The sequence below is a fragment of the Rhincodon typus genome, chromosome 5 (genome assembly GCF_021869965.1).
Source record: "Rhincodon typus isolate 14 chromosome 5, sRhiTyp1.1, whole genome shotgun sequence".
NCBI classification, from domain to species: domain Eukaryota; kingdom Metazoa; phylum Chordata; class Chondrichthyes; order Orectolobiformes; family Rhincodontidae; genus Rhincodon; species Rhincodon typus.
Window position 1 is genome coordinate 7445833 of NC_063336.1, and position 15998 is coordinate 7461830.

At 39.6% G+C, this 15998-nt stretch overlaps 1 protein-coding gene across 1 annotated transcript in view; it reads left to right on the forward strand.

Annotated features, from left to right (window-relative positions):
- Positions 1-15998, forward strand: part of LOC109916915 (serine/threonine-protein kinase MRCK alpha-like) — a 323123-nt gene that overhangs the window by 100846 nt on the left and 206279 nt on the right. The window contains exons 7-9 of the mRNA XM_048596650.1: positions 4342-4542; positions 10815-11063; positions 12763-12842. Of these exons, the coding sequence (XP_048452607.1) occupies positions 4342-4542; positions 10815-11063; positions 12763-12842 (530 nt within the window). The remainder of the gene's footprint in view (positions 1-4341; positions 4543-10814; positions 11064-12762; positions 12843-15998) is intronic.

A 15998-nucleotide genomic window follows, 5' to 3' on the forward strand; every position in this document is an offset into this window, starting at 1 on the left:
CTTCATCAGAAAAGACCCTTTTCTGATGAAGGGTCTAGGCCCGAAACGTCAGCCTTTCTGCTCCTATGATGCTGCTTGGCCTGCTGTGTTCATCCAGCCCTGCACCTTGTTGTCTACAAATGCTGGAGTCAGAGTCAACACAGTATGGAGCTGGAGGAACACAGCAGGTCAGGCAGCATCAGTGGAGTAGGAAAATTGACTTTCCTTCTACTCTGATGCTAACTCACCATTGCCCTTGTGATTCAGTGGCATCGCCCTTGCTGAATCCTCTATTATCAATATTTTGGAGATTACCATTGACCAGAAACTGAGCTGGGTTAGTCAAATGAACACAGTGACGATAAGAGCAGATCAGAGGCTAGGTATTCTGCAGAAACTAAATCACTTCCTGATTCCCCAATGCATAGCCACCATTTACAAGGCAGAAGCAAGGACTGTGATGGAATGCTCCCCACTTGGATGAGTGCAGCATCAACAACACTAAAGAAGCTTGACACCATCCAGGACAAAGCAGCATCATTGAATTGACACCATATTCACAATTTTTCACTCCCTCTACCATCAACACTCAGTACCAGCAGTGTATACCATTAAAATGCACTACAGAGATTCAGGAAGACAACAGCACCTTCCAAACCTATGACCACTACCATCCTTCTTTACACAGAGAGTGGTGGGTACGTGGAATGCGCTGCCGGCGGTGGTAGTGGAGTCAGATACATTAGGGACATTTAAGCAACTCTTGGATAGGCACATGGATGCCTATCCACCAGGGGAACTGGTGGGCATATGTTCTTAGATTTCCAGAAGGCATTTCATACAATCATAGAATCCCTAAAGTATGGACTCAGGCCATTCGGCCCATTGACTCTATGCCAAGGTAGTTTGCAGGGTATGCAGGGTAGTTTGATCTTAGAGTAAGATAATAGGTCGGCACAACATTGTGGGCCGAAGGGCCTGTACTGTGCTGTACTGTTCTATGTTCTAAGTACAGAGGCAGCAGATATGTGGGAATATCCCGACTTGCAAATTCCCCTCCAAGTGGTGTTCCTCCACTGTCATTGGGCCAAAATTCTGGAACTCCTTCCCTAACATTGTGGGTCAGCTAGAGCACATGGTCTGCAGCAGTTCAAGAAGGCAGCTCACTACCCCAACTTTCTCATGGGCAGCTGGAGATGGGCGATAAATACTGGCCCAGCTAGTGATGCCCAAATTCCATGAGTGGATAAAACAATTCTGCCTTTCACTTACAATATTCTACTGTGCCGGTCTTTTTTAGTCTTTTTTTCCCAAATCTTCTCTTTTGGATAATTTGTCTACTTGGAGTATGAGTAACATATGCAACTTGTTAACATTATAAATCCTGTGTATAATCATTTCACAGTCTCTTTGTTTAACCATGATTAGATGGTACAATGAAATGAAGAGTTTAGTCATTGTTTCTAAATAATGGTGAATGCCATCTAGAAAGGTGGTTATTGGGGTTAGTGTTTAGAATTTGGGCGGTAAACTTAGCTGATTCTGCAACAACTGTGAAGGGCAAATTAGATTAAGTGATAATCATTAGTGATACAGTGATACTTATTTTAAGGGGAAAACAGATGTATTCCGACAAGTAGGAAAATTCCACAATCTGTGGTTCACTCAAGTAAAATGCAAGATAGCATCAAACTTAAAGGAAAATGTTTTGTACAAAGATGGATGGCACATTAAAACATTAGCACAATATTAAAAATAAGTGAAGATTGGCTAAAAGATTAATAAGAGAAAGCTAATTTGATATATAAAGACAGATAGCAAGAGTTTCTATAAATGATTGAAAAGGAAAATAATTGAGTTAAAGTGAACATGGATCATACAGAAAGTGGATCTGACAAGTTGTTGAAAATTAGGAGATAACAGCTAAATTAGATAGATTTTTGCATTGGTTTTCACTGTAGAAGATACAAGCAACATCTCAGAAATATCTGTAAATCAGGAAGTGGAAGGGATGGATGAACCAAGAAAATTACAAGCATGAGGGAAGTGGTACTGAGCAAATATTCAGACTAGCAAGCTGACAATTCCCAGGTCATGAAGGACTTTATCCTGGGGAGTTAGAAGAAGTGGCTTGTAAGATGATGATGCATTGATTTTAATGCTGCAGAATTTCCTATGCTTGTTCATAAATGGTCCTGTTAAATTGAAAAGTAGGTAACTCCTTTAATTGCAAAAAGAAGATAAAAAGCAGGACGCTGCAGGCTAGTTAGATCAACATCTGTCATAAGGAAGATGTTAGAAGCTAGTAATAATTGAGTTGTAACGCAGCATTTAGAAAAGTTTGATGTAATCAAATAAAGTCAACACAATTTTGAGAAAAGAACAGTCATGTTTATCCAATTTATTGGAATTCTTTAAGGATGTAATGTGTTCTGGATAAAGGAGAACTGGTGGGCATATGTTCTTAGATTTCCAGAAGGCATTTCATACAATCATAGAATCCCTAAAGTATGGACTCAGGCCATTTGGCCCATTGACTCTATGCCAACCCTCCAAAGAGCATCCCAACCAGACACATTCCTCTACCCTATCCCTGTAACCCTGCACATCCCTGGACACTACGGGCAATTTAACATGGCCAGTCCACCTAACCTGCACATCTTTGGACTGTAGGAGGAAACGGGAGCACCCGGAGGAAACCCATGCAAAGACGGGGAGAATGTGCAGGCTTCGCATAGACAGTCACCCGAGGCTGGAATCAAATCCTGGTGTTGTGAGGCAGCAGTGCTAACCAGCGAGATGATTTGATGAGATGCCACATGAAAAGTTATTTTGGAAAATAAAAACATATGTTGTAGAGGCTAACATATCGGCATGGATAGAAAATTAGTGAGAAGAAAGACAGGAAGCAGAAAGTAGACATAAAATGTCATTTTCTAGTTGGTAAAATGTAATGAATGGTGTGCTGAAATGATCATGTTGGTCCTCAACTTTTTACAATTTATATAATTAAGTTGGACGATGGGCCAAAGGTGTGATTGTTAAATTTGCTAGTGACACAAGATAGTTCAGAAAGTAAGGTGAGAGGACAAATGAGGAAGCTACAAAAGGGATAAGTTAGATGAGTGGGCAAAGACCTCAAAAAATGAGTATAGTTTGGAAAAGTGTGAAATTGTCCATTTCAGAGTAAAAACAAATTTCATTTAAATGGTGAGAAATTGTACAAATCTGAATGGAGGGATCTGCATGTCCTAAAGGAATCACAAAAAGATTAGTATGTGGGTGCAGTAAATGATGAGGAAAGCTAATAGAATGTTATAGTTTATTGCAAGTGGAATTGAATACAAAAGTATGCAGGCTATATTTCAGTTTTTATAGGGCATCGGTAAGACAGTATCTGGAATATTGTGTATAATATTGGTTTCCATCTCTGAGAAAGAATGTAATTGTGTTGAAAGCAGTTCAGATGTTTGCTAGACTAATACCTGGAATGAATGGGTTGTCTTGTGAGGAAAGGTTGCACAGATCTGGCTTGTATCTCCTGGATGATAGAAGAATAAGAGGTGCCTTGAGTGAAACAGATGCGATCCTGAAGAGAGAGAATCTTTATTCCTGGGTACAATTCAGGGACTTGGGCTCAGTGTTTAAAAATAATGGGTCACCCATTTAAGACAGTGGTAGATATGATGTTATCAAATAGCTCGAGGGACCAAGCAGCTTACTGCTGCTCCTTTTTTCTCCTTTATTCATTAACGGGATGAAGACGTCACTGGCTAGGCAGCATTTATTGTCCATCCCTAATTGCCTAGAGTGCAGTTCAGAGCAGGCCATGTTGTTGTGGGTCTGGAGTCACATGTAGGCCAGACCAGGTAAGGATGGCAATTTCCTTCCCTAAAGGACATTAGTGAGCCAGGTGGATTTTTCCGACAATCTACAATGGATTCATGGTCATCATTAGATTCTTAATTTCAGGCATTTTATTGAATTCAAATTCCACCATCTGTCATGGCGGGATTCGAACCTGGGTTCCCAGAATATTATCCGGGTCTCTGGATTAACAATCCAGCAATAATACCACTAGGCTATCGCCTCCTAATTTGTATGTTCCTGTGGCAGAGAAGTAGAATTAACATTACGAGTCAATGAACTTCCTTCATCTGGCTCATCAGAAACTGCTCAAAATCATTAGCACTTGATGAAGGCTTATATTCAATGTCCTCTCCAGAAGTATTGGGAAAATGTCTTACAAAGGCACTTCAGAAAAAAGAATCTGAGGGAACACTTGGGTTTGGGAAGAGAGATGAGACCTGATTGTTGTTTGGGTTGATTCCAAGAAATCTAACATTTATTTCTGTGATACAGGTCCAGTCTTCAGTTGCAGTTGGGACACCTGACTACATTTCTCCTGAAATCCTGCAGGCTATGGAAGATGGCAAAGGAAAGTATGGGCCAGAATGCGACTGGTGGTCACTTGGTGTCTGCATGTATGAAATGCTTTTTGGAGAAACACCTTTTTATGCGGAATCTTTAGTAGAAACCTACGGAAAAATTATGAACCACAAAGTGAGTGTCTTTAATCTATCTCTCGCCCCCAAACCTGTGATTTTCGATCTTTTCCCCTGTTAGATGACAATAGGCATGATTGGTTCCAATAAGGTTCCTTAGCAATCTAAGATGTGTTGTTTTATTAGGAAGGAAGCATTCTGCTAAATGGTCTACACCTATCTCTCTAAAAGCTATGTTACTTTACAAGGATGGGAAATTATGTTAAAATGTTGTCTTCTGCTTTAAGTTTCTTCCTTTTCAAAACGTATTGTAAGTTCAGAGAAGGAACAGGCTTAGCAAAAAAAATTACTCGATTGGCATATCAGTTCTCAAGTTGGAGACAGGATGGAAATTTGTATGTTTTGGTGGAGAGGGAATTAACACCAACATTCCTTTTGCAGCATGAGATGGAAAGTGTAAGTAATTCTGATTGTGAGATGCATCATATAAAAACTTTAAGATTTCGTACCATTACACCTTGCATGGCACTGTTGAAATGTTTGTGGTTACCCAGTTGTTTGTTGCAACCTCCTTTTCCCCTTCCTAATAGCACTGTGGGTATACCTATTCACATGGACTGCAGCTGCTCAAGAAGGCAGTCACCATCACCTTCCGTAAAATAACTTGGGATGCAAAATAAATGCTGGCCCAGCCAGTGACCCCCCCACATACCATAAAAAAAATAAAAACAGCTAGGAAAGTAGCAGTGAAGCCATCTATATTATGGTCGAATCACCTAACTAGAAATGCTAATGATTAGAAATTGAACTAAGAAAATGGCAAGAGGCAACAGGAGTAGGAGTGGTTTATAGACCACCAAACAGTAATGGTAATTTAGTACATGACATAAATCATGAACTTAGAGGTGCACAGAGCAAAGGGAATGTAGTAATAGTAGGTGACTTCAATCTGCATGTAAACTAGGTAAATCTAATGAGCACCAATGCTGTGGAGGAACAAAAACAAGGTTGCTGGAAAAGCTCAACAGGTCTGGCAGCATCTGTGTAGGAAAAAGCAGAGTTAACATTTCGGGTCTGAGAAGGAAGATTTCCTGAAATACATTTGAGATAGGTTTGAATGTTGAGGAACAAACTAGGACAGTTCTGAAGAAGGGTCACTGGCCTTGAAATGTTATCCCTGCTTTCTTTGCACAGCTGCCAGACCTGTTGGGCTTTCCCAGCATTTTCTGTTTTTGCAACTAGGTCAAAGACTATTTAAGATCTAGTATTATTCATTGAAGAAATGCTAATTAATAACCTAGTTGTAGGAAATAGCGAGCATAGTTTGATAGAATTGTCCAGTAAGTTTGTAAAATATGAAGTTCATTCTGAAACTAGAATCATAGAAAATGCCTTTTAGCCCATTGAGACTGCACCAACCGTCTGAAGAGCATCCCACCCAGAGCCAGCCCCACCCTCCCACCCTATCCCTATATCCCCACATTTCCCATGACTAATTCACCTAGCTTGAACATCTCTGGACACTACGAGGAAATTTAGCATGGCCATTCCACCTAACCTGCACAACGTTGGACTGTGGAAGGAAACTGGAGCTCATGGCAGAAGTGCACACAAGGAAAGAGTGGTGACAGACCCAGGGAAGAACATGCAAACTCATAGTCACCCAAGGCTGGAATCAAAACTGAGTCTCTGGTGCTGTGGGGCAGCAGTGCTAACCACTGAGCCACTATGCTACTGCAGGGTCTTAAATCTAAACAGGAGCAATTTTGAAGGTATGAAGAGGAAGTTCTCTGTGGTGCATTAGAAAGATACATTTAAAGGTTTGATAGTGAATAGGCTTTGACCAGTATTTAAAGAATTAATGCTTAATTCTCAGAAAACATATTTTTCATTCAGGCACAAATACCGAAAAGGCAAAGTGAGAGGGCCACAGTTTAAAAGTTAAAGATATTATTAGATCTCAGGAGGAAACTTACAGTTGCCAAAAAATAATGTAAGCCTTAAGATTTAGAAAATTTTAGAATTCAGTAAAGGAGGTCCAAAATGTTTGTAATGAAAAAGAAAATTAAATATGTACGGAAGATAGCAATAAACATTAAAATAGATTGTAAAATCTTCTGTAGGTGCATGAAAAAGGAAAGATTAGCAAAGACAAATTGGGTCTATTAAAGAATTTATAATTGGAAATGGAAAAAGAATGTACCCCTTGTGTGTGTCTCCACAGAGGAAGACACAAGAAGTCTCCCTAAAATAATTAAGATCCAAGGGTCTAGTGAGAGTTTGGAGCTGAAACAAATTACTATCAATAAAAAATAAAGTCATCTTGGAGAAATTAGTGGGACTGGAAGTTAACAGATTCTCAAGACCTGATGATTTTCACTTAGAGTGTTAACAGATGGCTGCAGGGACAGTGGATATATTGGTGATCATCTTTCAAATTTCTAGTAATTCTGCAACAATGTCTGCAGATTAGAAGGTTGCAAATTTAACCCCACTGCTTAAGAAAGAAGGGAGAGCAACCTTTTAATTTTAATCATAGCAAATATACATGGACTCTATAATAAAGAATATGATTACTGGATATATAGAAAATAATTATCTAATTGGCTGGGGTCAGTATGGATTAATGAAACAGTATTCATGTTTGAAGAAACCTGTTAGAGATTTTTGAGGATGTTGCTAGCAGAGTTGATGAGGGTGACCCATGGAATATGGTGTATTTGGATTTTTAGAAGGCTTTTGAATAGGTCTCTCATTGGAGGTTAGTAAACAAAATTAAAACTCATGGGATTACTATGGATTGAAGATTAATTAACAGGCAGAAAACAGAGATTAGGAATAAATAAGTCATTCTCAGGTTGGCAGCCTGTGACCAACCAGTGGGGCATAAGAAGGATCAACTGTTCTGAATCTATCACAAATGATTTGGATTTGAGGGCAATATTTTCAACTCTGTAGATAATACAAAATTTGGGAAATGCATGTTGCGAGCAAGATGCAAAGAGATTTCATGGGGATTTATGTAGACTTGAGTGAGTAAGCAAGAGCATGACACCTGCAATATAATGTGGACAATTGAAAACTATCCATTTTGGTGGGAAGAATGGAAGTGCAGAGTATTTATTAAGAGATTGAAAAGTATTGATATCCAAAGAAACCTAGGTATCCCTGTTCTTAAATCACTGAAAGCCAGCATACATGGGTAACAGGCGATTCAGAAGGCAATTAGAATGTAAGTCTTTACTGCAAGAGGATTCGAGTTCAGGTTTGAAGAAGTTTTGTTTTGTATTTGTATTGTTTTGTATTAAACATTGGTGAGACTGCACGTAAAGTGTTGTGTGCATTCCCGTTCCCCTTGCTTAAGGAAGGATGTGCTTGCCACAGTGGGAATGCAACAGAGATTCATCACACTGATTTCTGGGATAGTGGAACTATCCAATGAGCAAACTGTGCCTATATTCTCTGGAGTTTAAAAGTATGAAAGGCAATGAAATAGAAACTCAAAGAATTCTTCTAGGGATAGATGGAGTAGATGCCGAAAGGAAATTTTGTCTGCCTGTGGGGTCCAGAACCCCAGTTTAAGAGTAAAAGGTAAGCCATTTGGGACTGACATGAGAAGGAATTTCCTTATTTAGAGTGTGTCGAATCTTCAGAATTCTCTTTCCCAGTGGGCTCAGTCATTGCATTCAAAACAGAGATTGATGAATTTTGTGTTATTAACAATATCAAGAGATTTGGGGATAACTTGCAAATGTGGCAGTGAAGTAGATGATCAGCTATGGTCTAAAATGGCAGAGCAGGCTCAAAGATCTTATTAGATCCAGGAGGAGTCGTATAGAGTTGCCAAAACATTGTAAGCCTGAGGATTTAGAAAACTTTAGAATTCAGCAAAGGAGATCCAAGATGATTGTAAAGAGCGGGCAGGAGAATGGCCTATTCTCATACTATATGGTCAGTGAATTGGACTACAAGAACAGCAAAAATACATATTTATATAACACCTAACTTGATAAAATTCCCTAGTGCTTCATTAATCCATATGACACAGAGCAACAAAAGGAGATTATAGGGCAGATGACAAAATACATGATCCAGGAGGTAGGTTTTAAAGAGTATCTTGAAGGAGGTTTAAGGATAGAAACCATGAACTAGAGCCTAGGCAGCTATAAGTAAGACTACCAATGATGAAGAAAGGTGGGGATGGTTATGACACCAGAATTAGAGAAACCCACACATTTCAAAGGATGGCGCAGCAGTAGGAGATTACACAGACAGGGCAGGACGAGGTCACGTAGAGAATTGAAAACAAGGACTAGGCTCTTAAAATTATGGTATTGAAAAACTACGAACCAGCGTTAGTCAAAGAGCACAGGGATAATGAATGAATGAGAGAGTTTGGAATGACATCAAGTCATGAAGGGTAGAAATGGGGGACTGTCCAGCTATACACTAAAATAGTCAAGTCTGGTAGTTACAGAGGCATTGCTGAGGGTTACAACAGCAGAACAGCTGAGGTGGAGCAGAATTGTGCAATGTTACAGAGATGGAACATGCAGTCTAAATGGTGGCATCGATATATGAATGGAAATTCATATTTGACAATCAACAAAAATTCAATGTTGTGAAGGAAATAAAGACTTGACAGAGTCATATTTATAACAAGTGTACCACAATAAACTTCAGTACCACAAATGCATCATTATGCGATTGCTCATTCCAAGGCAGAACATGCAGTCTCTTCATAGTCCCTGTCACCTCTGTGTTTATTGCCTCTTCTCTTTCTCTTGATATTCTGCAGCTTCTCTCTTTTTCTTTCTCCTGAGTGTTTGCCTGTTTTATTATCTTTCTCCTTCCCTGTGTCTTTTTGCTGCTCTGTCCTTGTTGTTTTTTCTCCTTGTATTTCTGTATAATTCTGCATCCATCTCCATATTTCCTTTATTTTGTCCTGTTGGGTGGAAAGTGGCAAAGGTATGGTGGGGAAGGCACCTGACGATGTTTGCAATTTCCGATGACAGTTTGCAGGAAAGGTTCAGCATGCAAACTTTGGCAGATGCCTTCTGCTCTTCTGTCTCTCTTCCTTACCCCACATTGACCAGAAATTCGACTGGACACACCACGTAAACATAGTGGCTACAAGAGCAGGTCAGAGACTAGGAATACTGCAGCAAGTAACTCACTTCCTGACTTCCCAAAACCTGTTCACCATCTACAAGGCACAAGTCAGGAGTGTGATGGAATACTCCCCTCTTGCTTGTGGGGAGTGCAGCCCCAACAACACTCAAGAAGCTTGACACCATCGAGGACAAATCAGCCCGCTTGATTGGCACTACATTCACAAGCATTCACTCCCTCCACCACCAATGCTCAGTAGCAGCAGTGGGTACTATCTGCAAGATGCACTGCAGAAATTCACCAAAGATCCTCAGGCAGCACTTCCAAACGCATGACCACTTTTCCATGTAGAAGAACAAGTGCAACAGATATATGGGAACACCACCACCTTCAAGTTCACCTCCAAGCCACTCACCATCCTGACTTGCAAATATATCGCTGTTGTTTCACTGTCACTGGGTCAAAATTCTGGAATCCCCTCCCTTATGGCATTTTGGCTCAATCCACAGCAGTTGGACTGCAGTAGTTCAAGAAGGCAGCTCATTACTACCTTCTCCAGGGCAACTAGGGACGGGCAATAAATGCTGACCAGCCAGCAATGCCCACATCCCACAAATGAATTTAAAAAAGAACTGCTTTGCTCCCATCTTCCCTCGTCTTCCTTTTCCTAGTCTTCCTTTTCCTACTAGTTAACACACCCTTCCCTTCCAACTGCCCCTCAATCCAATGCCAGCATTTCCCATTTTAATTTGGTTCTCTGTTTTCTCCCTTTCCCCTCTCCCCTCCATTCCTTCTTCCTCAACTGCTCAGTCTCCACCTCCTCAGTCTAGTTCTAGCAAAAAGAAAATTGAAACTGAATGGATGCGTGTATAAATACATTACTATATAAATGTGTTTCTTTTGTGTTTCAAAATACTTTTTGCTTGTTGTGGTTTGTATACGTAAAGGCTCTGGAAGCCAGGTGAATAATGAACAGAAATGCAGAAGGTGAATATTTCACTCTGAATTTTTACTTTCTATTTTGAACTGGATAGTTACCACTTCCTCAGGATTGCCCTAAAATTTAAGAAACAGTTCAAAAAATATTATATTTGTATCAAGGACAGTGTCAATGGTGATTTAGGTCTGGTAATTTCTGATGCTTTACGAAATAATACCTGGAAGCCTCTTGTTTCTAAGCATGTGGTTAACTTCTGTATTTAACTCTCCAACAACCAGGAGCGATTTCAGTTCCCAGTGCAAATCACCGATGTTTCTGAAAATGCTAAAGATCTTATTCGGAGGCTGATCTGTAGCAGGGAGCACCGGCTGGGTCAACATGGGATTGAAGACTTTAAGAAACATCCATTCTTTGGTGGCATCGATTGGGACAACATCAGAAATTGTGAAGCACCTTATATCCCTGAAGTTAGCAGTCCCACAGACACGTCAAATTTTGATGTGGATGATGACTGTTTGAAAAATTCTGTAAGTTACTTCATATGTATGAGTTTGAAGAAGAGGAATTTAGTTTAGAAGAGGATGTAATTCTAGGTGCCTCTAAGGTGAAGCCATATCTTAGACAGTTGATCTTTCATTAAACCAGCAGGATTTAACAAAAAAATCATTCATTAGTAATTCTGTAGAGATAAAAAGAAAATGCTGCAGTTCTGAAATAAAAATAGAATGTTAGCAGGACACAGCATGTCAGTCAGCATCGGAGCAGAAAAAGACATGTTATCTCTTTTCAGCTCTTCAAGAACTTCTGTCTGACATCATTTTAATTGTTTTCCTCGTATTATTTGAAATATCCTTCTTTGTATCTGTCCTGTCAGCTTCTTAAATGCAGGTTCTATATTTTTGGATTATTCACCCCCTCAACAATATTCCAGTTAACGTTAGTTCGTAAAAGGCTATAGAATGTAGGAGCAGAAATAGGTCATTCAACCACCGAGTTTGCTTTGCCATTCAGTGAGATCATGGCTGATCTGATAATCTTCAACTTTACTTTCCTCCCTTTTCCCCGTAATCCTTGATTATCTTACAGATTTAAAATCTGTCTATCTCAACCTTGATTATACATAATGACCCAGCCTTGAAAATCCTCTGCAGTAAAGAATTCCATAGATTCATTACCCTCTGAGAGAGGAAATACTTCCTCACCTATATCTTAAATGTGCAACCCATTGTTCTGAGATTATTCCCTCTGGTCCTAGACTCTCCCACAGCGGGAAACAACCTTTCCACATCTATCCTGTCAAGTCCCGTAAGAATCTTGTATGTCCATGTTACCTGATAAATTTTGGTTTGTTTGAGAATAATATAGGCAATCACGAAACTGGGATTAAACAATAAAATGGAAGGTTGACTCAGTTTATGTAAAGTGTATGTTACGTTGGAAGTGCTTAACTGTGTATACAGCATTTTGTCTAAGTGCCAAAGAGTTTATTCATCAAATTTATGAGGAGAAGACATGTTTGCACAGTATAGGTTCCAGCATGAAATCTACGAAATTGTTCAATCCATCACTAGTTTAAACTTTCTGGAGAATGTACTGAGGGATAGGATTTGCATCAACATGGTAATTGGGTTGAAGTTAAAATGAATTATGATCCTAATGTGAAGCCAGAATCTTTTTGATATTTTGTTTTGAAATATATTCTCTCACCTTTCTTAATTATTTTCTTCATGTTGCTTGTACACATGTCATCCTTCAAGTTGTGTCTTATTGCAAATAAAACTTTGCTATTTTGGATTAGGTCAAGATAGATGTAGACAGGTAGGAATTTTACAAAATGATGTTTACTGGAGGCAAGAATCACTGGAAAAAGCATAGTTCTTACGGTCAACGTAACAAATGTTATGGCATTGCAAAGCCCTAAGAATAAGAAATTTGTGATATGATTTAATATTTTCTGTGAAGTGCTCTGTGAAGAGAAAGTTACTAATAAAGTAAAACTGGTGGAAAGGAGTGGAAACTAGTGCTTCATGGTGTTAAGGATTCTCTCATGATCCTTCCTTGTTGAGACAAGATTACATCAGCAGGAGGTAATTATTTAGTGAATGGTACACGTTATCAGTGAGGAAAGGACACAGAAGCCATCATTAGTTTAGATAGGTTTTTAAACCTATCATAAGTATAAGAAAAGAAACAAGTCAGTAAAACGTGCCTTTAATTCTATTTTAGGAGACGATGCCTCCACCTACACATACGGCTTTCTCTGGGCACCACCTTCCATTCATAGGATTCACATATACTACTAACTGGTAAGTGTAGTTTTTTTTGCTATGCGATATGAATCTGTATGCTCCTCACTTACAGCTGCATTTTTAGCATCTGCTATAATACAGTATTTGCCTGGATGAGTGCAGCTCCAACAAAAATCAAGAAGCTTGACATCAACCAAGTCAAGCAGCCACTTGATTGGCATCACATTCACAAATGTTGAGTCCCTCCACCACCAATGCGCCATAGCTGCAGTGTGCACTTTGTGCAAGATGCTTCAGAGAAATTCATTCAGACTTCTTCGGCAGCACCTTCCAAACCCATGATCACTGCCTCTAGACAGACACAGACAGCAGTTACCTGGGAAATGGCAAATGGGCATTAATCCACTCCACGCCATGCACCATCCTGACTTGGAAATACATCACCGGCCCTTCTGTGCAACGTCACTATCCTGGAACTCTCTCCAACAGCATTGTAAGTGTAACTACACTAAATAGACTGCAGCGGTTCAAAGAAGTAAATTTAGGGCCTTCTCAATGTAATGATATCCTCCAACACACACTATAGAATCATTGACTAGTTACAACACAGATGGAGGCTATGTGGCCCACTGACTCTGTTCTGGACCTTTGATAGTACAATTCAGCTAGTCCCACCTACTTGCCCTTTTCCCATAAACCAGTAATTACCTTTTATCTTCAAATATTTATTGAGTTTCTTTTTGAAAGCCATAATTGAATCTGCCTTCATTCGCTCAGGAGTTCTATTCCTGATACTAACCACTTGTGCTAAAATAAAAAGATTTTCTCATGTTGGTTTTGCTTCTTCTGCTACTGAACAAGAGGCATCTTTAGTGTAAAAAAAAAGTTTAAAAAGCATTTCACAAGAGCATTATCAAACAAAATATAACATTGAGCCATATCAGATATTAGGTCAAATGAAGAGCTAGATTTTAAGAAATTATCTGAAAGGAAGAAAGAGTGGCAGAGGACCTTTGGGAGAATTCCAGAGCATAACACAGAACCTCCCAATGTAGGAGTTATGACTCCAAGTGAGGATTAGAGGAATGCAGGAGAGAAGAGAGGCAGAGGATATAAAGAAAATCTTTTAGTGGGCTCACAGGCTTCAGGGCAACAATGGGTACCGTTGAACAGCTGTGAGGCAGCTTTAGATCCCTGCACTTTTGCTTCAAATGTGTGTGTAACATAACTTTCTCAAACTCCAGGTTTGGTCCCTGTATCAGTAGAAGTAGTAGGAATTTTTTGAACAGTTTTTTTGAAAAACCATGAGCCTCTCAACAGCAATGTTAATCAGAAAATGTTTGGATTCCCTGAAAGAGGGCATTAATAGAGTGCCAATCAAGGGTGGAATGATTAAAATAAGAGATGCTGCAAGTGTCAGAATGAGAAATATGCAGATATATTAGCAGATTGTATGACTGGAGAAGAAGACAAGAAGTAGTGGGTCATGGAGGATTTTGAAAACAAGGACAATAATTTTTAAGTGATGATATTGTTTGAATGGGAGCGTAGGTCACTAAATACAGGAGTCACAGGTAAATGTGAATTAAGGCAAAGTTTGTAGCATTTTGGATGACCTCAGATTTTCACAGGATAGAATGTGGAAGACCAACCAGGAGTGCATTGGATTAATCAAACCCAAAATAACAAAGGTATAAACAAGAGTTCCAGAATTTGATGAGCTGAAAGGTGGCTAAATTGGATGATGTTACAGAGCTGGAAGTAATGGTGGCACAAATATACGGTTGGAAGTTAACCTTGGTCAAATTTGGCAACAGATTTGTGAACAGACTAGTCTAATGTCCCATGGTTTCTTGGGAAGAAAGATGCAGTCGAAGGTCTGGGTTTTGTTGCAGGGATTGAAAACATGGCTTCAGTCTTCCCAGTACGTAATTGGAGGAAATTTCTGCTCAAAGAAGCAGCAACATTGAAGGAATTGAGGGATGTTGTGGAGAAGTAGGTCTGGGTGTCATCCGTATATGTGAGGAAACCATGACGTTACCGAAGGACAGCATTTGGATGAAAAGTATGAGAAAGCCAAAGATTGGTCATTGGTGACACAAGAGGTAAAGATGCACAAGTGGGAAAAGCAGCTATTGCAAGTGATTCTTTGGACATAATTGACTTGGTAGGAATGGAACTCTGTGAGTGGATAAAGAAAATGAATGTACTGTAGCCAAGTTTGTAGATGACACAAAAATTGGCGGGAAGGCAAGTGGTGAGAATGACGCATCGTCTGCAGAAGGATATAGACAAGTCGAGTGAGCAAAAACTGGGCAGATGGAAATTATGTGGGGAAATGACAGGTTATACACTTTGACAGGAAAAATAGAGGAGCTGAATATTTATTTAAATAGAGAAAGATTGCAGGAAGCTACAGAACATAGGGATTCAAGAGTTCTCATCCATGAATCTTAAAAACCTGGCATCCAAGTTCAGGTAAAAGGGAGGTTTGGAAAATTGTGGTCAGTGCCTCATCAGTTCCACACATGCTTTCCTCAAAATTCCTGGAGACATTTGATCTGATCCTAGTGACTTATCAACTTTAATTACTGACTGTCTATCTAGTACACCCTCATTGTCAGTATCTCACCTTTAGCCGTTTTCATGACAATTTGGCCAGCACTTCTTTTTGGTAAATGATGCCAAGTACTAATTTAGTATTTCAGGTTTCCTAACTCCTTCCGTGCTTATGTCCCCTTTTTAGTCCCTAATGAGCTCCATTCCATCCTTTTACAATTCTTACTGAATGCCAAGAGGGGCAAATGGCAGAGGAGGTGGAGTAGCCTTACAAATTAGAAACAAAATTGCTTCAGTGATGAGAGCAGATATAATTTGGGGAAAGCATTCAGTAGAGACTGAGGAACAGTAAAGGATCTAATATTGTGACAGGTGTTGTGTTCAGACCCTCTGGTAGCAGCCCTGAAGTGCTAGATTGTATAAATGCAGAAATCAGGCAAATGTGCAGCAAATCCAAAGGAATATCAATGAGGGATTTTAATTTCAACATAGATTGGGAGAAGCAGACAACCACCCGCCTGAAAGGCAGTGAATTTGTGGAGTATGTTCGGGATAGTTTCCTACAACAGTATTTCCTGGATGCAACAAGGGGACAACCAGTGCTGGATTTAGTAATGAGTAATGAGCCAGATTTAATTAGTAACCTAGTTGTGT